The 24,586-nt window shown below is 41.0% G+C and overlaps 1 protein-coding gene across 1 annotated transcript in view; it reads left to right on the top strand.

Moving 5' to 3' along the window:
* LOC309602441 (alpha-protein kinase 2-like) overlaps positions 1-23,260 on the top strand; it is a 35,193-nt gene extending 11,933 nt beyond the window's left edge. Inside the window, exons 2-10 of the mRNA XM_082336010.1 lie at positions 244-3,100; positions 5,668-5,815; positions 7,804-7,931; positions 8,031-8,066; positions 9,846-10,120; positions 10,243-10,331; positions 13,323-13,540; positions 15,396-15,444; positions 22,490-23,260. Coding sequence (XP_082192136.1) covers positions 244-3,100; positions 5,668-5,815; positions 7,804-7,931; positions 8,031-8,066; positions 9,846-10,120; positions 10,243-10,331; positions 13,323-13,540; positions 15,396-15,444; positions 22,490-22,724 — 4,035 coding nt within the window. The 3' untranslated portion in view covers positions 22,725-23,260. The remainder of the gene's footprint in view (positions 1-243; positions 3,101-5,667; positions 5,816-7,803; positions 7,932-8,030; positions 8,067-9,845; positions 10,121-10,242; positions 10,332-13,322; positions 13,541-15,395; positions 15,445-22,489) is intronic.
* The last annotated feature ends 1,326 nt before the right edge of the window (positions 23,261-24,586 follow it).

Genomic DNA, 24,586 nt, shown 5'->3' on the forward strand with positions numbered 1-24,586 from the left:
TCATCTTGATTAAATTTTATTATTTCTCAGCATTTGGATCCAGATCTGAAACTTACCAGGGTTCAAGGCTGTTAAGACCCAGGAGTTTGATTTCTGTCCACTAGGTTGATAGCTACAAGTCAGAAACTTGACTAGTGACAAATATTAAAAAAAAAAATTAGGTACATTTCAAGCCAGGACTCTAGTTCAGGCCTGTGTCAAGCAGCAATTTTAATTTTTAATTACATTTGTCTTTCTTTGTAGAATCAAGGTGCTAATCTTAAAATCTTTACCCAGAATTGTGAGAGACTATGTACGGAGCCTGAAATAGAAAAGGAAGGCATCTTCATGACTTGTGAGAGTGCAGGAATCATCCACCCAGCTTCAGAAATGCTCTGTACTGAAAAGACATTACAAGCAAAAAATGAAAATTTACAGACCTATTCTCAACACCATGCTCCTTGTGATAAAAGAGAAAGTTGTCACCAACAAGTCTTTTGTGAACAAGGAATTAATATTATTAGTAAGGGCAACAAATCAAAGATTGATGTTTCATCTCTTCCTTTCCAGGATACAGACTCTGTTCCTGATAAGCAAGAATCTTTATGTGCTGTTCTCTCTTCTGCAAAGCTATGTGATGAGCCAAGGGATAGTTTTGACTCACACGATAGCAGCGAGACAGATATTCTCTGCAGTCTATCATGTGATGAATCTCTGTTTGAAGCTCATCCCAAGTCAGTCTTGGAACCTGGAGAACCTGAGTGCAAAGGAGATGCTGATATGTCTGCAGTGCATGACAAACTGTGGAAACTTCTTCATGAAGATGACTCAGACTATCAAATCCCATTTGAAAACCAGGGGATCACGAGTTTAGAAATTAGGCCGACAGATATCAAAGTCACAGAACTGAACTTCGTACAGGAGACCTGTTCTGATCATCCTTTGCCAAGAAATTTGATAGAAGAGCAGGAACCTATTACACAGCTAGCTAGCAGACAAAGAACAGAGAAAGACGACTGCAATGTTTCTAATATCCTACTTAAACCAGAAGAAGCATGTAACAGTGCATCCATAGGAAACATTTGTCTTGCACAAGTGGTAGAAACAGATGGTTTATGTCTAGATTCTAGCACTGGAAATAAAACGCAAACACCATCCGTTTGTGGTTCAGCAAATAGTATCCTCTTAAATACAGAGGAGTGCTTGCAGCAGAAGCCGATTCAAACGTTAACTGGCAGTAATGGATCCATTCAAATGACCGTTGCTTGGGAAGGAAAGCTTACCATTAATAATGCTTCCCAAACATGTGCTGCCGATTCTCCTCAAAGGCTGAAAAATGCTCAGAGTAGTGATTTAGCATATGACAAAGAAAAGCCAGCTTGCATGTCAGATAAGTCGCGTGGGAGAACTGGACAATTACTTCATACTGAGCAGAACATAACCTTGATAAACAAGTCTGTAACTGGTAAAGGGTATCACTTGAGAGACTGTTATCCAGCAAGGAAAGAACTGGCTTATTTCCCTGAGGAGAAAGACATTTTCCCCAGTGAAAATACCAGTCAGTTTACACATGAAGAACACCGTTCTGTTAACACCATACACAAAAGTTATGAAGAGAATTTACAAGAAAAAGGAAATCACTCAGACTTGAATGCACAAAATGACACTAATTCTGACAGTTATCATCTTTCAGAAAACAATGACTGTCAAGTTGTTTCTAACACACAGAAATACGGTTACCTAATGCAATTGCCTAATTTAATTAAGACTCCTGAAACCATAACACGTAAGAATGTACCCCAAAATATAGACCAACTGACAGAAATAGAAAAACAAGAAGTGGCATTCACTCCCTCTTCTGAGAATCCATTTTTAAGAGATTTTTATGTAGAAGTGCCCAGATATGAACCATGTAAAACAGAAGGACAGAGAGAGATTTGCATAGGTGATGAACAAAGGGCTGAAACTTCCTGTGACTCGGGAGTTAGTCATGTTTCAGAGAGTCAGGCTGCAGTTTCCCCTCATAATACATCAGAACAACATGTACTTTCTGTTGACAGCACCTTCAAGGCTGATGAAGAGTTAAAAACAGATTCTTCAAAAAATCACACATACACATCTGGAATTGTAACATCAGTGAGCACCCCACTGCCTAGAAAGGCTCAAAATGAATACCACAGCATAGCAAATGAGGATTATAGAGATACCAATGATCAGTTAGATATCCAGCAACTGCCTGTAAAAGAAACATTGCCATTCCTCACACCTGTAAGCCAGTCCGAGGGCCTTCTTACCAGTATATCAGCAATGGGGCGTCCTGGAACAGGAAGTCAAGTAAAAACTGAATCCACACAAACTGCAGTCAAAGGAGATGAAAATCGGAGTACGCTGGAAACCTTCTGCAAAGCATTGCAGGATCAGTTCCATAGGGTACCTGACGAAAACAAGGAGGAAGCAGTCTTGTGTGAAAATAAACAATATATTCAAAGAGCTATTGAAGATAACCCAGATGAAGCTGAAACGAAGTCTCTTTTGCGCACTTTAATTGGTTCGAAGGCTCAGAGACAGATCATGAAAATTAGCACTAAGCAGTCCTGTCCTGACTTGATCTCTTCCAGCAAGCTAACTGAGGTTGATAATTCAATTAAGTCTACCAAGTATGAAAAAGATGAAGAAGTCATGACATCAGAGAGTGTAGTAAGTGGTTTAGTTAATTTGCCACCAGTCGATTCAGGGAACAACCAGTATTTTCAAGAGCAACCACCCTACAGCAGAACTCAGCCATTCTCCTTACCGTTGCCCACATATGATCCATTCCCAGTCAATGCGGAAAGGCTAAGAAATCAAGAAGGGTCAAAATCCTACCAAACATCACCAACTGTTGCTGAGCCTGAGCCCCTCAAATGTAAACAAGACACAGCAAAGAGTGGGCACTTAGCTACTGGAGCTAAGAAGAAATTACCACCAGCAACACTGTCAAAAAAACCCCGACTGGAGGAGAGGGGAAATGTCAGCAAGGATCCTAGCTGCGTTAAAAAGTCTGTGAAGAGTGAGGCAGGCATGATTCATAAAGAAGATAGAAAAGAGCAAAGGAAACTAATTTTGAGAAAGGATAGCAAAGGTAAGAGAAAACTGATTTTCATTTCTGTCCTTTCCCATCGTTCTGGCTACAGTATGAAATTCAAATTCGTTAAACACACTGCAAGCCTCCTTTAGTCTAAATCGTAGCAGCTAAAGGTGTCCTGCCCTCACTGATGTTAATTTCCAGTTCTATGAACTTAGTAACTAGTGCTGTCCCCGTGCCACAGAGCTGAACCCTCCCTAACATCCTTTTCCTAGCTAGCAAATATATTAAATTTATGAACTTTTTAACCTGTTTGAAATAGTTACTTCTTCATTTGTCTCTTCGAGTAACTTTTCAGGGATGTATAGTGTAACGGTGCCACATAACCACACACAATATAGCAACTGCAAGCCCAGTACTTGCCTGTTGTGTTCCCGCAGGGTTGTGTTCCCAGTTATGCTCCTACACTGTGGCTCTCAAATGCGATTACCGTCTCTTGGTTACCAAATGGTTTTATTACTAGCAAAGTATTATTGTTATTAGTAGGGTGCCACTGATAAACATAATTTTTTGCAGTCCTGTCTGATGACTGATGGCTGGTTCTGCATTCCTTTTCACCACTGTTGGTCATAAATGACACTGATGACATTAGCAATATTAAACTGACTTAGAAAACATATAATTGGAATGAGATTGGGGTTGCTTGTCAGAGTCTCTGGGAGGTTGCTAACAGGTAAAACAAAATACAGACAGGAGTAACAACAGTGTAACAGCTAGACAGATGGGGTATTTGTGATTTCTATGGATACTTTGCAAGGACCAAGGAGTTATTGTTACCTTTTGACATCACATTTCATGTTCACATCATAAAATAGTTTAATAGATCAGAGCAAGACTGAACAGTGACTAGAGGTAAGCTACTCTGGTGAGAGTTCTACTTTTCCAATGACATTTAAAAAAAACCCAAACTATTCTCTGTTTGAAGATGTGTCCTTTGCCAGAGAACAAAATGTGTGGGTGGAGAGACACATTCCTTCAAAGCAGAGCAAGCAAACTGCAATTACTGAGAAATGCCTGATCTTTTTCCATGTACCTGAGGCTATGCTTGAAAAATGTTTTAAACATTCAGGCTTGCATCAGATAAGACTGAATTTTCTTAACCTGCTTCTGATCTGCTTTAGTCTAGACTGAAATGAATGTGTCTTTGTACTTTAGGGAATTGTGTGGACCTTTGCCCAGCATTATGGGAAGGTTGGTATGGTTAGTCTGGTATATACTCAGTGTTCTCTTTTGTATTTTTTTCAGCTGCAGTAGGGATGACTTTGTGGCTAGGGCAGGGAATCTGGAGCTGTAAGTTCTATTTACAGTTCTGTCACATACTGTCTGCGTCATTTTAGCCCTGATTCAGCAAGATTCTTAGGCCTAAGGACTTAAGTGACTACAAGTTAAACATAGCAGTGAATTCCAGGTGCCTGGCCCTTCGAATTGGATCCAGCATTCCTTCGGCATTAGATGGGGAGAGTTAGACTGCTGGAATGGGATCCCCGAGGGAGATGTGTCATGCCAGCTCTTAGAGTGCAGCAGCTCAGAATTAACACAGTAGGAAGCATAACGTCTTGCATTTTACATCCCTTACATGAGCAGGGATGTCTCACTTGAGTGCAGGGATGTGTCATGATCCCAAAACCTTTCCCTAAGTATATATTGATTCCCTTTCTTTCCAAGTACCCTCCATCCTCCCACTCACGCCATGCCCACATGCAGAAGACGCTGGAGCGTTCTGTGAGCCAGAAAGCAAGTCTTAACAGAGAACCAGGCTATCGGGACCTTCCCCAGACTGGGCAGAGTGCTCTCTTTCTGTAACCTGAGCGATTCTTGGATTTGTTCTGCACGATGGTCAATGTTTAGCAAAAGAGCCATGCCCTGTGGCTGGAAAGGTAGGGACTTTCTTTAGAGGCAGGAAATTAATCCTTTGAAACTGAATAGGGAAGCAAAGGCCATTGTCATTACCAAATGCAAATAGCTAATCGCTAAGTGTGGGTTCCGCTCTCCAGCGGTGTTTTAAAGGAAATGGTGCCGTCACTGCATCTTGCACAGAGTTGCATCCTGGCAGTGCGTGTTAGGTATGTTCCAAGAACACCTTGGAGACTGAGCATCTCCTGGGACTTAAAGTCTTTTCTCTCAAAGGCTGTGATTGGTTAAAAAAATCTACTAGTTACAAGTGTTCAGTTAATATGAATTCTCATTGTGTAACCATATGGTATGCTGTACCTTTGTGGTGTCTTTTTTTACGGACCAGCTGGTCGTTTAGTGAGAGAGAATGTGTTTTGATTAAGAAATTATTTTATGTCGATGCCTTTTCAGGCTAGAACTTCCCTTGGGTCCTGTTCCATAAATGCAAAATGTCTTTGCATTGAAAACATTTCCATTGACTGTGTGGGGCACCGAATCAGTCTTTTAAAACTTTTGTATTTTAAAGCCTTGGTTTCTGCATCAGAAGAAATCAGAAGAAATTATTTACCAGTGTTGTCAGATTCATATTCTTAACATCTGCAAATCATTCTGGGATTCCTTTAAAATGCCAATTATCTTCTAATCCTAAACTGTGGCTCTTCTGTTTCAAGCTCCTAAGCTGCTGAAGAAAATCCAAGCAGAGTTGTTCCCTGACTGCTCTGGAAATATTAAGCTATGCTGTCAATTTGGTGACATTCATGGTGACTCCACCATTACGTGGACTAAAGATTCCAAGTTACTAGCTCGACTGCAGAGAAGGTGAGTGAACGTTTCTGAAGGACTGGTAGTTTCTGAATAGCTTTTGGGGAAATATGCCAGTGATTCCCTCTTGTACCTGTTAAGAGGATTAGTATGATAGGTGCAAAAAATGAGTTTAAACAGGGTGATTAAGAAGCACATCTTCACACAGTGCATTAATATTGGCGCAGTTTGCATTCCATCACCAGTAATTCCTCTCAGCCTGTTCATAACTAGTCTCATCCAACTTCCAAGTACTGTAAAAGATCAAATGAAGTTTGAATCTCAGCACCCAGCCAAACGACATAAACACACTTGGTTAATATGTGGGAGGCTGTCTGTCCTTGTGTGTTGGAAGTGAATTGCTGAAACAACTAACATGCAATGTAGAGCTTGACGTGATTATTCCACAGTAGCAATACAGACTGGGGGATGAATGGATTGAGAGCAGCCCTGCAGAGAAGGACTTGAGATGCTGGCGGACAAAAAATTGGAAAGCCAATCATATCCTGGGCTGCATCAGAAGAATTGTGGCCAGCAGGTCAAGGGAAGCGATTCTTCTCCTCTACTCTGCTCTCATGAGATCCCACCTGGAGCACTGCATCCAGCTCTGGGATCCCCAGTACAGGAAAGACATGGACCTGTTGGAGCGGGTCCAGAGGAGGCCACGAGAATGATCCGAGGGCTGGAACACCTCTCCAGTGAAGAAAGGCTGAGAGAGCTGGGGTTGTTCAGCCTGGAGAAGAGACGGCTCTGGGGAGACCTCCTTGCAGCCTTTCAGTATTTAAAGGGGGCTTATAAGAAAGACGGAGAGAGACTTTTTACCAGGGTCTGTAGTGACAGGACAAGGGACAACAGTTTTAAACTGAAAGAGGGCAGGTTTAGATTGGACATAAGGAAGAAATGTTTTACGATGAGGGTGGTGAGCCACTGGCACAGGTTGCCCAGCGAAGTTGCGGATGCCCCATCCCTGGAAGTGTTCAAGGCCAGGCTGGATGGGGCTTTGAGCAACCTGACCTAGTGAAAGATGTCCCTGCCCATATACAGAAATATATAACCTAGACTCTTTGGTACATCTTAGCTTTTACTTTCACTAGGGGGAGCCTTTACAGGAAATTAGGTAACAAATCTTTAAATTTTTGTTACCTGTAAACACATGGAAACGTGTATTGAAAAATGCACATTGCTAGTAATATTAATATGTGCTAAGTAATTTAATGTAAAAACTATTGTTGGATAAATACATTCTCCAGTGTGCCAAAATATCATGAAACTTCATGCTGCCAACAAGACTGTGCACACCTTCACTAATTCGCTTCACAGAAGCCTTAAAGCACAGTAGCCAGGTCTCCATAATCCCTCCAGAGATTGTCTGGTTTGCTGATAAATACTTCCATGGACATCCGCTGTGGTACATCTGAAAACTTCCATGGTCTAAGAGGGCTTTTCGCTCAGGCATAGCACTGTTTCAGTGGGGTTTTATCGCTGCCAGAGCCAGCTTGGGTCTGCAAGTCCTGTAACTGCATTCGCATGTCATTGCATCCCTGTTAATAACATCTGCCTTTGATCCATTTGTGAAATTGCATACACAGACATCAGAGAGTAAATATCTAGCTTGAAAAAAGCAAAGGAACAGAGAAAGCTGAGTGAGGAGTCAATATTGTGGAACAGCATACAACATTTTGGGCTTTTGTATGTTCGTACTTTATATATTTGGCCATGATATTGATAGGAATATTAGAATGCCTTTGGGTGTGATTTAATTATTTTTAGATTTGATTGAGGTACTTTTCTCTCAGAATGTAGTAGGATCATCTATTGTGACACACATAATAGGCTGAATGCTTCTAAGTAGGGTGAAATAAAATATTTTGTCTACTTGCATCCTATTTGAATCAATCTTTGCAGTGAGGGACAGAAATTCCAGGGACAGGAGGAGAGATACATGGAATAATCAGGAAAGATCTTTTAAAAGTATTAATGTGGAAAATTAACATATTCTGTTCCAGTGCCCAGGATGACTCTCCCGTCTCTTTGGCCATAGCTAAAGCCAGTAACAAAGACCAGGGAATGTATTATTGCTGCTTGAATAATATGTATGGAAAGGTGACTGCTGAGTTTAATCTGACTTCGGAAGGTAAATCCCAATTTATAATTTTTATTAATAATAATGACAATGGCGGTTTCCATCTTTTTTTTTTTTAGCTACAAAATCTGTTTCTTTGTTTCCTTGTAGTACTGGAACATCTCTCAAGTTTTCAGAATTGTGAAGGTAAGTACACACATCTGCTTGAGTGTGTGCTCAAATCTTTGTTCCTTCTGATTTCCAAATAGAACAAAGGATGGAAAAATATAACCAGACTGAGACATTTTGGCAGTTATCCCATGGGAAACTATGGGAGTCCCTTGAAGCTGTTGAATCAATATTGTGTTTTTGCTAGCTGTCTTTCCCTTTTTGCACTCACCTTTGCTGTACCATCAAAGATAAAATTCACTTTAATTCATGGGAGTTTTGTGGGTGAAATACCCTCATGTAGGATGGAATGGTTTGTGCAGGGTGAGTGTGTGGAGTACCCGCTGTGACAAAATATTGATTTGAACTTGACTGTGTAACTTCTTGTTAGCTTGATGCACTAGCACTTCACGTACAGTAAACAGTGAAATAGCATTGCATCGCATCATACAGACACACACAGAGTACTGAAAGCTCTTTTGGCAGAAAAACTTGCCAGTGCTGTTTGAACACACGGTCTTTGCAAGTCACCTGCTATGTAACTTTACTCCAAGACAAAGATGGGCATGAAGATTTGGAATGCTGTCCCCATATGTTAACTTGTGTTTAATCACACTCGGCATATGTCTTCCTGTGGTGCAGCTAAAGATAGACAGTGCATTGCGAATTGGTTTATCATTTCTGAATACACTGTACTAATTATGTACTTCCTTCAGCCAATTGATTCTTCTTTCTTTTTCTAGAAGAATAAAATTAAACATTTAGTTCCTTGTTAAAATGAAGACAGGATTTTTCATGTAACAGCACTGTATAACTTTTGATCAACAGAGAAATCAACAGAGAATTTTAGCTGGAGTTAAGGAGCCTTCTAATTCTAGCTTTATATGTGCACTGTTTCCTCTGTGCTTCAAAGAGAGGCAATAGTGTACACAGTCTAAACCAGAGGTAATTACAAAGGGGAGCTGGAAGGACTTCCTCTTATGAAATAAAAATCTTGTTATTTTCTTCTGCCTTTGCTAATGAACTGTTGTTAAGCTGGTGCTTGCCAGATTGAAAAGAAATGAACGCTTTAACATGCCAGTCTTCAGCTCTGGAGCTGATGTAGTGAATGTGGTTGGTACTAGGAAAGGCATGTTTCCATCATGGTCATACTGGATAAGGACTGAGACCTCTTTCAGCTGAGTGCCCCTATGAACACGTTGGCAGAATCTTTCCCTGAAAAGATTCCAAGCTGAAAGCTAAAACAAGCTCTGGTTGTACCAGCAACTTCTGGCTTTTCTGAAAAGACAGGCTAGCTTCAGAAAAATGTGCTCTGAGCACATTGGGCACAGAACTGTGTTCTGCTTTTAAATTCATATCTACATACACTGCTGCACATCAGCTTTATTACTGTCTCTGTCTTCTCAAAAAAGCAGAGTTGGCAGGATCCCTGTATTCCCTCAATGCCTCTTTAGTTCTCAGTCAGCTTGACTTACTTCACATTCATTTGAAGCTCCAGTTTGCAACTCCCCTAATAATTTTAAAAACAGCTTTTGTGGTCTTTACCTCTGTTTTTTGTTTGCTGCACTCTGTATTCTCTTCTTAAGAACCTGAACTGCCACCTTTCTCCATGCTGGCTTTAGACGGTACAGGCAACAAGTTACATTTAGAGGAGCAAGGTCCCAAGCCCATATTAACACAAGTGAGGCCATGTATTCTGTGTCCATTGAGCATTTTCTCTAATACTCTGTGGAGAGATGCATTTGTTCTCCCATGCGCACCCCTTTCCATGTGACTGCAGAAGGATGCTGTGCAGAACAAAGTGGCATTGTGTTTTAGGTGTGGAAGAAATTGAATTCATGCAGCTCATGTTCAGAGAAGATTTCATCAGTGACAGCTATTTTGGTGGGAACCTGCACGGAATCATAGCTACAGAAGAGCTTCACTTTGGTGAAGGCATGCACCGGAAAGCCTTCCGAAGTAAAGTGATGCAAGGCCTCGTGCCAGTGTTCAGTCCTGGCCACCCCTGCGTTCTCAAAGTGCACAATGCTATCACATACGGGACCAAGAGTAAGGATGATCTAGTTCAAAAGAACTACAAACTAGCACTGCAGGTAAGCTTCCCCTGTCCTTTGTAAGCAAGAATTGTGGGGAAAAGCTGTCTTGCAAATATTCAAACAGATGATCTGTTAAATGTTTTGAGTAATATTCCATGGGCATATCTGTTGTAATATAGGAATGCCATGTCCAAAATACTGCAAGAGAGTATGCGAAGATATATGCAGCTGAAGCTGAACCCTTGGAAGGCTTTGGGGAAGTACCAGAGTGAGTATATATATATTTTTATATACATATACACGTATGCATATATATATATTGTCCTGTGCCACAGCTGCCCACTGACTGCTAGGAGTAATTACTAAAGAAGAAGAAAGAGGAGTTCTGAGAACAGTGTTACAGCTGGAGTCATAATAATACTGATAATACTGAGTATCAAGGTGGTGAGAGAGATTCCATTCCCATTTGAGAAGGATAATAAGGAGTAAAGACAGTAAATAGCAGGCAAAAGGCATGATTGTGATACATATTTAGAGGAAATTATTCGTGTTAGTGAAGTAACACCAGTAGGTGATACTACTAGTGTCATCTAGTAACAGCAGTAGGGGATAAGTCAGGCCTTCCAACTTGCCATTAAAAAATGAAATCTTGAGAGAAATCATGATCATTCTGCAGCTGGTATAAAGTCACTCCTTAGGCAAGTTTTCTACATAAAGAGAGGCTTAAGGCAGAAAGCTCAACTCTGATGCTAGCTTTTCCCAGAGAGTGGTTTCTTTCATACCAGAAGTTTTCCATATCCCGAATATGTGTACATCAGAGCAGTAGCTCAATACAGGTTCACCTCTGCCTCTGAGGCCGGGAATTGGCACCTTGAAGATTTGGTAATAGATCTTTTTCAAAGGATTTGCTGTTCCAGTGTCAGGCTACTGTGTAGAGTTGAATTTGCAATGGATGGTTGAAATTCCATCTGCCTTGCTTCAAAGATAAGACTTACATTCTTGACAGCAGGGTAAATCTCCATCTCCTTTTAGGTGACACAAGATCCACTCAGCTGCACTGATTCCCTGAAAAAAGGACCACTTAAAACACAGCCTCTGGAATGATCCCTTAAAGCAACCTTTTCAGGATTAGAAATAGTGATGGAGATGATGGCAATGAAATCTTTTAGGGAAAATATTTGTGCAAGTCAGCTTCTTTTCTGGCAATATATTGCTCTTGGTAAAATTTGTGTTTGGGAGATTTCTCTAGGCACGGGATATAACCTCTAGTTTTGATACGAGAGAGAGAGCATGTACCCTATGAAAACTGGAAGTCTGGTGCAAATACCAGGCACGTGGAAGGTTCAGATCTGGTGCTTTATTCTAAACAATTGGCTGGAAGACAGCAGCTAGGAGCAAAAAGAGATGATGTGCATACGCTTTTGGTTTGCTTTTTAATTTCAAAATTTAAGGCTAGATTCCTTTCTTCTAGCCAGCCCTTGTCAGACCAAACTTGTATTTAAAAGAGGGTATATTCCTTGCAACATTTTATGAGAGAAATAGTACAAGAGACAAGTTGTCCGCGTTCTCCTTCTCTCACACAGCCTTAGCCTAGCTGTGCACGTTCGACTGTACGAGAAAGCTGGGGAAAGGACAGAGAAAGCACTGCCCTGCCAGTAGCCTGGCAGCTAGACGTTTCTGAAAGGGCAGGAGGGGGAGAGAGAGAGAGAGATTCTGTGGTCTTGAGGTCACTACGATACTTCCACAGTGGAGTGGTACTAACATTTCTACTAACCAGTGACCCATTTATTTTCCTTTCAGTGTGCCGTAGTATGAAACTACATGGAGCCTTATATACTAATAGAGTATGTCTGGAAGCAACCATACCACCCCTTTGGCAGTGTTGCTCTAAGAGATAAGACTGTTTGTAAGAAAGGAAGTAACTAGAAACCTGTTTAGTGGTGACAGTCATTTCCCCATTTGTTCTGAGATACCGCTAGGTGCTCTTGTGAGCTAGCTGATAAAATACGGTTATGTTCTGTTACCAGCTCCAGCTGAAAGGTTTTCCAAAATGACCTTATCTCAGAGCAATATTAAATTCCACTCTAATATACACCGATGTCACTTTTTTGCTTACTCTGAGGTTTTGATTTTGGAGATTTATACTGTAGTATCAGAGTGCCGCCTAACAAGAATGCTGAGTTTTTCCAGTGTAAGTACAAACAGAAGAAGACTATCTGTGAGGTAGAGCACTGCTTGCCAGACAGCAGGAGCTTTGGTAACAAAGAAGTTCATGTTGCCAGTGAGACAGAGAATTCCTTCCAGGCTATTGTCATTATCACTTCACATTTCTTTACACATTTCTTTTCACATTTCTTTCTTTTCTTCTTTGTCATTATCACTTCACATTTTCCAGTCTTCCTCTCAGGGAAGACCATGAAACCCCAAGCAAAATTTTATTCGATATTGGATGTGAGTTTTTGGCATGGTGCATCTTTAGCCATAAATGGGCCTAGGCCTGTATTCTTACAAAACTTTGTAAGTCTTTCTGGCTAAACTAGCTCAATTTCTAAATGAATAAAATTAGACAAATTTTGTCAAGTTTGTAATTTCCTGAAAACTTCATACAGAACTAGCTGATGTTTTCTGACCTGGGTCCAAACTTAGCCAAAGCCCAGGAATCTTCAGATTCTAGATTTTTCACTTGGGCCAACAAGGATCTGATGATCTTTCCAGAGACTTTCTTGTTTCCTCATACATTTTGGTAAAGTAGTTGCTATGTATTTTCATTATCAAAAGTGTTTGCTAATTTTGGATGTGTCACGTTCTAGAAGTCTAGTCTGAGAAGTCCCCCACTTGCACTGCTCTTGGGCAAAGCACTTTCTGGAATGGATCAAATTTGCACGTGCCTAATGCCTCAGAAAGACTGAATCATCTACCAGTCAGACTGAGCAGCTAAAGCAGTGATACTCCAAAATAAGCAAGCACCTTTTATTGTGCAGAGTTTAGGTTTTGGGATGCAGTAGGACCACATTAGAAAGTATGTTTTGAAAAATTTTATATCTGAGTAAATAATACAAAGAAATAAGCACATAGAGGATAATGCGATTATGTTCTAGAGCTACCTAGAAATCGGAATCTTATCCAGATGTCTCCTGGCTTGGTTTAGACTTGGTAGCTGTTCATTCAGTCTCTGAGATCACTGGCCGCTTTGTCTGTTTCTTACTCCTTCATTGACAAAACTCTCTGGATTTTATTAGTTTTTATCCCTTGATTTCAGGATCATTCCCATTTTTCTTGTTCATCGCCCTGCTAATAACATCCCCTATGCGACAGTGGAGGAGGAGCTGGTTGGGGAATTTGTGAAATACTCTGTCAGGGATGGCAAGGAAGTAAATTTTCTGAGAAGAGACTCAGAGGCTGGCCAGAAGTGTTGCACCTTCCAGCACTGGGTGTATGAGAAGACCAATGGGAGCTTGCTTGTCACTGACCTGCAAGGTGAGTTGTCTGAGTGGGGGCAATAAAACAGCTTTCCCATGATACAGGCTGGTGACCACTCACAGTCAATCCCTGTAACTGCAGAACTTCCAGAGACTTATTTCTGAGCAATGTTCTTCTTGGCTTTCTGTGTCCTGTTGGCAGTGCTGACTGTGCTCCTTCCATAACCTTGTAATGGGCCGAGTCTTCTCCAGGTGCGGACAGTACCCTGGCCCTATGCCTGTTTTATACAGCATCTCATGCGGATCAGAATAAAAGATAGGAGAGAGAGTTAGGATATTTTATTTTCCAGCCTCTTTTAAGTGCAATGTGTTTATTTGTGTGTGTGTTACCCCAGGGAACAGAAAGACATTAATTAATTGCTTACTGTGGCAGCAGGGGCAAATATGTATTAACCTATGCAGTATTTTGATGTTTATCTAATCAGCAGAGAAAAAGAATTTTTACCTAGCTTATGTTCTTGTGAGAAGACAGTTTGGAAAAGAAAAAACAAATCTTGCACTCTTAACGGAAGAGTTGTTCTTCCACATGTCCCCTTAGTAAATCAGGACACTCAATATATATTGAGTCAGGTCTGGCATATTGTCTCACCTCCCAGAGGTTAATGAAACATCTTGTGATTTAAAGACTTCAGTTGTTAATAACATCCTAGTCCTTCACTTCTTGTATTTAAATACTTGCCAACAATCTCTGAACAGTGGAATGCTCCACATTCAGGTCCTGGCTAGGTTTGAAGAAACATGTTCCTTCAAAAACGGAATGGTGAAAAAATGCCCTCCTCACATTTACTAAATGCTGCCCTTACGTTCCTACATGTGTGACTCCTTCTAACTGCTGAAATGCTGGGCCTGTATCCAACACAGTATGCATAGATGTATTTGAAACAGAGAAAGAAAAACCCTTGTTAAAGAAAACCAAAGAAAGGTGGAATCTTAGAAAATCCCATATTCTTTAACAAAAGAAGGCAGGAAAATTAGAAACAAGACATCTAAACAAGACCCCTGAAGTAATTTAAAGGGAGAAGAAAGAACAAAGTCCTAGCCTGAGGGAAGCACAACAGCAGACATGGTATCTGAGCCTCTATAATGATTGCTGCCACAAAGGACAATATACCTGCTGCTGTTGAAGAGAAACATCCTTCCTCTCTGATCATCTTCTCATTTGAGTATCTAGGCTGCATTTTTCAGGCATACCAGTTGAGATTTCTGAGGGTATTCTCCAAGGAAAAGATTCTTGAGACCATCGTTTTCCTGTACAGAAAAAATTGCACACTACAGGACTGGATTTTGCCTATAAACAAGACAACAAAGGGGCAGGTTAAAAACCCCAAGTTTTTGGAAATACTGAGTAAGAAAGGGATTTTGGATCTCTCGCCCAAAAAGTAAAAATAAGGTTGACTGACCTATTGCTATTTGATTAGCAAAGCAAGTATGCAATTCCTACTGATAAATATCGTAGTCCAAGTTTGCAAAGCATCAAAACCACAATAAAAAAAATTACACATCTCAGGGCAGGTGCATAAGCAAAGATTTTGTATGTTTCTTAAAACGCAGTGTAAGCCCTCCACTGACTGTCTAGCACAGGAAACAAGTTATGCTCTGTTTATCACCTTGCTATCTGTAAACTACCGGTATGAGACTGACTTCTAGAAATTGCTAGTGATACAGAGCACAAACATCCTATTTTTAATTGGGGTACTTTAAAATGTTTTGAAAAAATGGTGACAAATAATTAAATTAAAACCATGTATCAATAAATAATATTTAATGCCTCTATATATAGTGCTCTTGAATTTGAAGATATTCCTAGAAATTCTAGTGTAACATAAGGTTTCTGTTTCCTTGATGCCTTGTAGGTGTAGGAATGAAGTTAACTGACGTTGGCATAGCAACATTGGCCAAAGGGTGAGTGAAAAATTATTTCTCAGCAGCATGGTTTTGCTTTACACATCAGTCTCTTCACAGTGTAAATATGTTGGGGGAGGGTGCACTGGAAATTTATTCTTGCTTTAACTTTGGAAGAAAACAATCTTCATCTGACTCCTTGAACTTCTTTTTGTTCATATTTATGGGAACCTGCCTATAAGGGAAATGCATTAATTTTGTTCTAAAAGGATGGGGCTACGCTGTGGATTGGGCTTCGCTTTTCCTTCATGCCTCCCTTAAAATAGGCTTATTCAAAGGGCATTTCAAGAGTGAAATCAAGGTCTCTGGTGACTTGCAAGCAAGGCACTTCGTGGTACATAAGCTGGAGGAAGGTAGGGCTGAAAGTGCAGGGCCAACACTGCTCTAGCCTGGGGTACAATGAAAGACCTGGTGTTTGTGCTGTCCAGAGTTTCTGACTGTGAAGGAAATATCTCAATATATATGCGCTCACTAGCACCTGCCCCAGCAAATGCAAATACAAGCGCTTATACCTATCTAGCTCTATTACTAGATCCTGCTGCCAATAGCCAAGGTGAGCCTTCTCCCCTCCTACTCTTCCACTGGAAGAAGAGAGGCTCTCTGCCACAATACTGTGGGAACTAGGGAAGGAGATGCCCTGAAAGGGGACAAAGTTTGTATTGCCCTTTTTGCAAGGAATTTGCAGGGACTGCATGAGGGAACGCAGCTGAAATCCCTCTTGCAGCCAGCAAAAGTGCCAAAGCTTTAGAACATGTATTTATGACACAAGCTTTTATAAAGACTCTTTTCGCAGTTTAGAACTCTATGAGTTAGTTTTTCTTCCTATAGCTGGCAGTGACCGTGAGCTTTTCGTGAGCCTGTGTTCTTGTCAGCTGCATGGGTGGAGGGAAGGTATCTGTTTAGCTTTGTATAGGCCGCTTATCTGATAAAGAGGGAAATGCGTTGAGGGATTTGATAGTATCTCTTTCCCTTCTCTCTCAAAAGCAGTAATTCTGATCTATAACAAAAGATCTGTTCATAATATTTAGAGGCCTGTTTCCTAGTAGTTTTGCCGTGGCTTCAGGTCTTTTTGGGAGACTTAAATCATGTGTGTAAAGATACAGGCCTTTAGCGTTCTAACTTTCTTCCACTTCTCTTGAGTTTCTGTTAATTAAAGCTTCTAGTTATACGACAGGCCAAAAGAGCCATTGATAGAAATAGACAGTGTAGGCAGTCATTCAAATCAGCTGGCTGCTGGAAAGGGAAAGGCGATGGGGTAAATGCCTGTGATCAATGCTTTAAATTCATATTCTTTTTTGAGAAACTGATTGATAGAAAAAAGCATATCCAAACACATGTATTCAGTCTTTATGCTAAACTGGAGCTTGTCTATATACCTGTGGTACAGGAAAAAAACCTCACAATATCTTTTAAACTATTAAAAATTTGACCCCAGGATATTCTGGGAAAATCCTTAACATTTGCAGGATGACATCCATTCAAAACTTACATTGATTTGCTCTTCCAGCTGTGGATCCAAAGTGGAATCAGTTGAAATGGAGTTGCATCATCCTGTTATAAAACAAAAAAGTTATAAAAATTTTATTGAGGCAACACTGTTCTCTGGAATCAGGAGATTTATAGAAATGCTTTAATGGCTGTTGTTGTCCAGTTCGCTATGGGAAATTACTCCTATAAAAACACATGTTGGACTAGGGAAGAGGAAGGTGGAGTGAGAAAATGAGTATGCAATGCAAGCTGTAGTAAGGGTCACCTCAGTCATACATAAGGGAATATCATTTCCCTTCATGAACAACCTCTTACAAATGTTAAGTGTAATTTTGTTTGTCATATAGCTAATGATATTGCTACAAGACAACAGATTTTTCCTGGTCCTGTATTTTTCTTTCATGCTCCTTTCACAGAAAGGACACCTCTGCATTAATATCTGCAGTATGATTTTTAATTCCGTGAGCCTGGATGGGGAAAAGAAACAAGTACACAGAATTAATCTGTATTACTGCTTTTGGTAGTGTGCAGCCATGCCGATGAGAGATTGTCTGTCTCACATGTTGGGAGAACATACATAGTCCTACTTAACTAAAAAAATATAGTATGATACTGTTATGATTTTAACTGTATTGTTAGAGAAGATACAAAGCTGGTTTTCTGGTGTAATCACCTATGGAAATTCCCATGGTTTCCTCAACCACTCTTTGCAGAGGTAACGACCTCACTGATCACAGACAGGTCCTCTGCCTCCAGTTCATCTAAGCCTGGGCCAGTCACATCAAGGCAAACCAAAAATATCCTTGGGAAACGCTTCTGTGGTCCTTGATGAGTGGAAAAACATTCATACTGTTCCTGGTTGGAATGTAAATTAAATACAATTCTAATTTCACTCTAAGATTAAACTTGTGATGAGGGAAAAAAAACCCTGAAAAAAAAATCCATCTCCCCCACCCCATCCCTGCCATGTTCATAGTATATTCGAGCTTGCAAATAATCTAATGTCATAGCACAAACTTATTGAAGAATTTGCGAGAGCCAATATGGCAACTGCCATGAATTATTCATGGCCATTATTTATCCCCCAGTGTTTCTTGTAAACCAAGCACAATAAACCGCATATATTAAAATTTCGTACCCATATTCAGCATTGCTCATTCGTGTTAATGATTTTTTGGGGGTCCAGAGTCATATTCCCAGTCTGAACAAACATTTCTGGATGAGCATTTATGTACCCTTTGTCTCTGACTTTCCCCTCCTTCCGATAAAGGCTGTGGAGAGACCGATGTTTTCAACAATTAACACTTTTCAAAGTAATTCTGGTCTTTTATCCTTTCTATGTCTGTTTTACCAGTGAATCGGAAACCAAACGAACCCCGCGATCCGCGGAAGTAGCTGCAATACGATTTCTGTCAGTAGAGGGCGAGGCCTAACTAGAAACCGAAAAGCCTGGGAAGTATTTGTAATGTAGCCGCTGGGGCGCACCAGAGTCTGGCAATCAATCCTTTAAATAAGCTACTTAGTAGATTCTTTGGCGAAGGGAAACAAAAATAATAAAACACAGCGACTGGCTTCCAAGTGCAAACAGTGAGCCAGTTTAGAAGCTGTGCACAAGTGCCCAGGTATTTATCCCAGAATGGTAAACATGAAGATGAAGGAATCAGGAACACAGTGACCCACGGTCACGATGATCAACAGGAGTGCTGTTGGCCAAAGGTGGATCTGAAAGTTTGCCTGGTTTCAGGGCATTGCCAAATTTAGTTTTACTCAACATGGCAACAAGAGGCATTGGGGAGTTTAAGCCTGGGGCCAAATCCAACATTCCCTCTTCAGGTTTAAGGAAGCTTTGGTTTGGGCCAACCCCCAGCTGTCAAGTTTGGGAGATGGAATTCTGTCCGCGCTTTATTTATCAGTCATCCAGTCAGTGAATTAATAGCGCATGCTGTGCAAAATAACAGCTTCATATTTTGCAAGGCTTGGAATGGTCAGTAGTTCGGTGTTACTGAACACAAAACATGTGAGCGCAATACGGACTGTACAATTTAGAAGCCATTCGCTGATGGAGACCTTCCCCCAGTTACACATAGCACAAGCTGTAACAGCACAGAACGGTTTGAATTAAGCTCACAAGTCCTGCCAAATGACAACGGAGCTATGGTCATTAGGACTGTCCAGAACAACCAATGCAGTCTGGAGGCACACAAGGGGGGTTCTGTGAAAGCAGGGACTAACAAGCAGCAAACAGCTGGGAGAACTCAGATGCAAACTTTGGTCTCACATCTGTAGATCAGATTTTCTATGGCCCGCTATAAGACCTGGGGCTGTCTGCACACTGCAGAGCCAAACTGGGCTCGTTCATGCCTCTCAACTTGCAAAATGGACAAGGAGTGTTACCTAGGCCACACCTGTAGCCACAAGATCAAAGGCAAACCTATTATTTTAAGAGAAGGGAAATGAGGATGGCTTGATTTAGGAGCAAAGCTAGTCAAATAAAAATAACCACATGTTTTTAATATAAATGTTCTGTCTCTTGGTCACAAGATATTTATGCTCTTACTTTCACTGCAAGTATTTCTGGCATTTGTTGAATTCTGAAGCTAAAGTTAGTTAGCAGAGCATTCACTTGTTCATTTAAAGTGTCTCTTACTCATAGTATCGTCTGAGCAAATGCTGCTGGTTTTGCTCTTTGTTTAGATGTCCCTTCAAAGACATACAGGAAGTGACAAATAGCAAATACAGATAGGAGAGCCACTTAGACGGACTTCTATTTACTTCATGAGAAAAGTGGATTTTTTTTAGCTCAACTTTTTCTTTCTGAGATTATTTCCACAAAGAAATGGGTATTATCAGAATTTTATAGCATGAGAAACACACATGAAGAAATCTTCTTTAGCTGCAACGAAATGGCTACCTAGCAAAAAAAAAAGAATGCAAGAGCAAGAGAAAGAGTGCATGGTCATTTTGCAACCACAAATTAAAATAGCCAGCATTCAGTGCAGTGAAACTTCTCAGCTAATTGATAGCCCTGGAGGTTACACCTCCACAAAGCGCAGGAGAAGTGAAGCCTCTCAGTCAGTCTTGCAGCAGAAATGGAGAATTTCAGATACCAGAGTAAGCAGATGCTACCCAAAGGCTGTCTGCAGGGAGCCTCATTATCTCCTCAGGCACTGGCAGCTGCGTCTGTGTACACACACTGCTGCAGCATCCAGCAGCGACACACCATGACTGTGGAAGGTGCTGTAACAGCTCTTGTTGCCACTGGCACTCACTGGAAAGACCCAGTGGTTAATTGAATATTCACGATAAATTAATCAAAATATTTTGGTCTAAGTTATTGCTCTCTACTGGCAGCGCGTTGCTCTGCTTTAACGAGTTTCTGGAGTCAGGATCAATGCTTGATACAAAGAGATTGTCTTGCTGAGCCCAGGCATGTTTGCCTGTGGAACTTAGGTGCTGCTGATGTGTCTGGAGCACAGACCTGGTGGCTCTAGTAAAGGAACTCCCGTGTAAAGTCCCAAGTCTATTATTTCTCCAAAGGAGCGAGAGAACAGTTCATTCTCTTGCTGAGCTCCAGGGTATGTCCTGCAGTAACAATGGCACTCCTCTTAAACTTCCTTTGGGTAAACAAGCACCTAACTTACTTGGAGAGGAGAGGAAAAACAATTCTTAACCCTTTGAGGTTCATCTGGCTGTTTATAGCAAGCCAGCTGAGTGGTTTCTCTAGAGCAGGCAGGCTTACTACCTGTTTAACTTAGAGGATAACCTCGTCTGGTATGAACAGACAAATAATAGTAAAATACATTTGGAGCTCTATTTCATTAAAATATATATTTTAAAGTATATATTTAACATTCAAAAACTCTGACTTCAAAGAAGAATCTGAAAATAAAATATTGGTATGAGAAGACAAAAAGGACTCCTAAATACTTACGATGAGAAAGTTGAACTCCAAAATAGTTTTTCTTACTGAAGTTAACCAGCAGCAATACTTTAAGATTAAGGTCTGCTGTTCACCTTACAATTAGCTGCAAAGTCTTCATCATCATGGCTGCAATAGCTTGTCTGAAATCATTTGGGATCCGTCCTCCATGGGTAGGCAGTTGTGACGGTGTTTAAAAGCAGCAGCAAATTGTATAGATGACTTTTTTTGGCTGTAAGGGGGACTGCCAATATATATAACCATTTTGGTATGTGCCCAAATAAGCAAGAAATATTACCTTTTAGATATACTAGAGAAACTTTCAGATTTGCATTATCCACCGAGATTTCTTTCCTCCTAGGGTGGAATTACTGATGCTAGGAAAGCAGTCAGCCTGAGGTTTCAACTTTTCTATTTCTTCTCTGTAGAGGAACACTAGAGATGCAAAATAGGACAGTTAGATATAAATGGAGGCAGATATCCCCTTTTGTTGCAAGGTATTTTATTATATTTTCACCACTGGCACCATTCTTTTGTAGAAGAAAATTTGGCAAACTATGTTGCAATAAAGATGCTTATCTGTCAGAAAGAGTTTGACCTTCTCAGAGCAACAGTGTTTTCTTTAGCACTAAGCAATCTGCACGAGGACAGACGTTCTCTGGACTGCCGTGCAATGAGCAGGTTGTGTTAATTTCAGTGCTAAGTCTTGTTTGTGTTTTGTGCAGTGATAACTCACAGTTCCCATCTGAGGACCTTGTATGTCCAGTGAGCCGAGAGAACAGGGTAGAACATGCACTCAGTAAGGTTACCAAAAAAGGAGAGGAGCACCCTGGCCTTTCTTCTCCCGTCTCCATCCTGGTAATTTGACCAAAAATTACTCCTTTAAAAAGCAGGTGCAGCTTTTAAAAGATGCTGATGCAGCTTAAAAAGCAGGCACCAGGAGGAATGTCAGCAACCAGTGGCAGGGTGAGAAAAAGAGGGATGTACATGCTCTGCCTACTCCCTGGCTTTGCTAGCCCACTGAAGAAGGGAGAGGTAGCAGTGGGAAATATGCTGGTGGCTTGGGAATTGTGAAGGCTGGATGAAACTGCCTTCCTCAGGAACACTCCTTACGTCCTTCTTCCCCAAGAGGCTTGGCTCCTTGAGATCTTGTAGTCAAGCCTGGGTGAGGGAGGAGCGTAGCACAGAAGTTATGTACATGTTTGGATGGAAGTAGCTTCTGGTTCTGGCAACAGCTCATGTGGCAACCTTGTCTCTTCATGGTAGTCAACAGAACTGTTTACAGAGAATGATGTAGAATGGATTTCATTTATATATTGCTGAGACAAAGTTAGCCAGCAGACAATTACATTCCCATCTAAATGAAACGAAAAATAGTAGCCAGGACACAGATCACAGAACTATGCCTCTTTAACCCTTTTCCCTCTTCTGTCACTACTTATTGCCTGGTTTCCTTCACCTCTCAATGGCTCCGTTTGATTTTCTGTGACGAGTTAGTGCTTCTCAAAACAGCATGGGTGGAAGAGACTTGCTTAATGTTTTCAAGCTGCTTATGAGTCAACAGTCATACCCTGCGTCCCTGTGCTGAAAATGAATCTTGAAATCCCATGTGGCTTTTTTTTCTCTTTGTTGCTACAGATACAAAGGTTTTAAAGGCAACTGCTCGATTTCCTTCATTGAGCAGTTCAGAGCCCTCCACCAGTGCAATAAGTACTGTGAGATGCTGGGGCTGAAATCTCTCCGAACCACTCATCAAAAACAGAGGAAAGCACCATCCATGAAAAGCAAAAATCTACCAAACTCATCGACTATGAAGAAAACAGTGCCCAAGAAAGCAAGAGAACCTAGAGACTTCATTTCTTCAGAGCACTGAGTTGTACTGTCCCATCTTGTGAAAAACTCCTCTCAAGGATATGTAGCAGTGATAGGCACCAATGACCTGGTGGGGGCATAACTTTAGCCTTTTGCCTTATGACATTATTTTGAAGTCATCCTGATGCTGATGCCAGCAACAAAGAAAGGAGCTGATTCTATGGTCTCAGTACCTGAGATTTAACACTGGGGCAAGGTTTTGAAGACAAACTAAGCCATCTGCCTGGATTATCTTACAACCCTTCTGTGTATTGGTATCTGCACATTTTGAGTCTTGGACATTGAGTGCACCACAGGCCACTGGAGAACACCTTCCCTTCTATGGGTCTGTGCCTGCGACCCTGTGGGTTCGGTTGCTACATAAACATCAATATATTTAAGATGCAACTTAGTAAAAGTTTTGCACAGTATTGTTGCTCAGGCTGCTATAGAATAATTATTTCCTCTCCCAGATTTTTGCATATTATAATCCTACTATAATCCCATTCTTGTAGTTTTTTCTCCCACTTACATGTCTTTTAATACAAGACAAAGCCATTCGCGATTGGATGTATCTGTCTTCTGCCCCCCACAAAATTAGCTAGCATCTTTAAGGTCCTCACAGAGTGATGTCATCAGCTTAAAGATGAGCAACTTGTGTGATTCTCCATAGAATTCCTTGCTTTCCATGCAAGCTTCCTTGAATCTACAGTGAACCCCATGGCACAGTACTGTTGTGCTTGCACCGATCTTGTTGTAGGATAGGTTTGGAGTCTGCATGTTGCCAAACAGCTACCATCTGAAATAAACCATTACATCTGGAGGGTGTTTCCGTACCTCGCAGCGTTTTCACTTAGAGTAAGTACAGTGACTTTTCTGTGTAGCACAGAGTTGTTTTTTGAAGGAACAGGATAGGTGCCCTGGGCCAGTACCTGTCTGCTAAAGAGTCATGATTTATCCAGAATGCCTAGGCAGGGCCAGAACTGCGAAAAGATACTGTGCTCCATTAAACTTAAGTGTAGCTTACGTGGAGGTTTGCAGCCAGAGGAGGGAACTGCATGTCAGAGGACTGCAACGAGTTTATTGGAGGTGGCAGCTGAAAACCCAACCTGCAGCGCCTAACACAGAAAACAACCGCTGAACATTGGTAAGCTTCTTATCCCTGTGTGATTACTAGATAGCAGGTGGTGCCAGAAGCCAATACCTGTGTGTAAGAAAGAGTCCCATCAGTGCTGAGGAAGATAAAAGCGATTTCAGGCTAGGTTCTGCTTTGTATTGATAAGCAGTGGGTGCCAAATAAGAGGTAAACTGCTGGGGACTAGCTGACCCAAGGGACAGAAACTCATCTGACTGCAATGTAGATGTAACATCTAGGCTTGTCATCCTGGGCTCCCTTTACGGGTTAATGGAGGTCTGCTCAATGGAATTTGGAGCAAAGTGCAGGTCCTCTGAAAAACAAACATTTGAAGTAAGTTAGATTAACTGTGCCCCAAAAGTGCCTATGTCTCTCCACTGAGGGAGAAGGAAGCAAAGTGTCAGACAGACATCTGCATTTTAAATTCCTACTGTTACATGGGATGAAGTTCTCCAGAGTTGCTCTGAAGCATTTGAGTTTTTAATAGTTTTCTGCTGAGTTCGATGGAGGAGACCAACTACAAAACGGTATTGCAGAAATTAGGATGTTATTGTAGTCCATGTAAAATTACATGTATGAAAGACTATTTGAAAGATGAATTTTTAAATAGAAAATGCCAAAGGAAGGTGAAAACTTTGAGTGTGACTGAAATCTGGGTCAAAACATTGAGAATGAAACCTTGACAAAAAAATTACAATGTATTGAGGAGGGGAAGCCATTTGTTTGAAAATAAAGGTGAATGACAATGT

This window comes from Platalea leucorodia (assembly GCF_965183815.1).
Source record: "Platalea leucorodia genome assembly, chromosome: Z".
Classification (NCBI taxonomy): Eukaryota; Metazoa; Chordata; class Aves; order Pelecaniformes; family Threskiornithidae; genus Platalea; species Platalea leucorodia.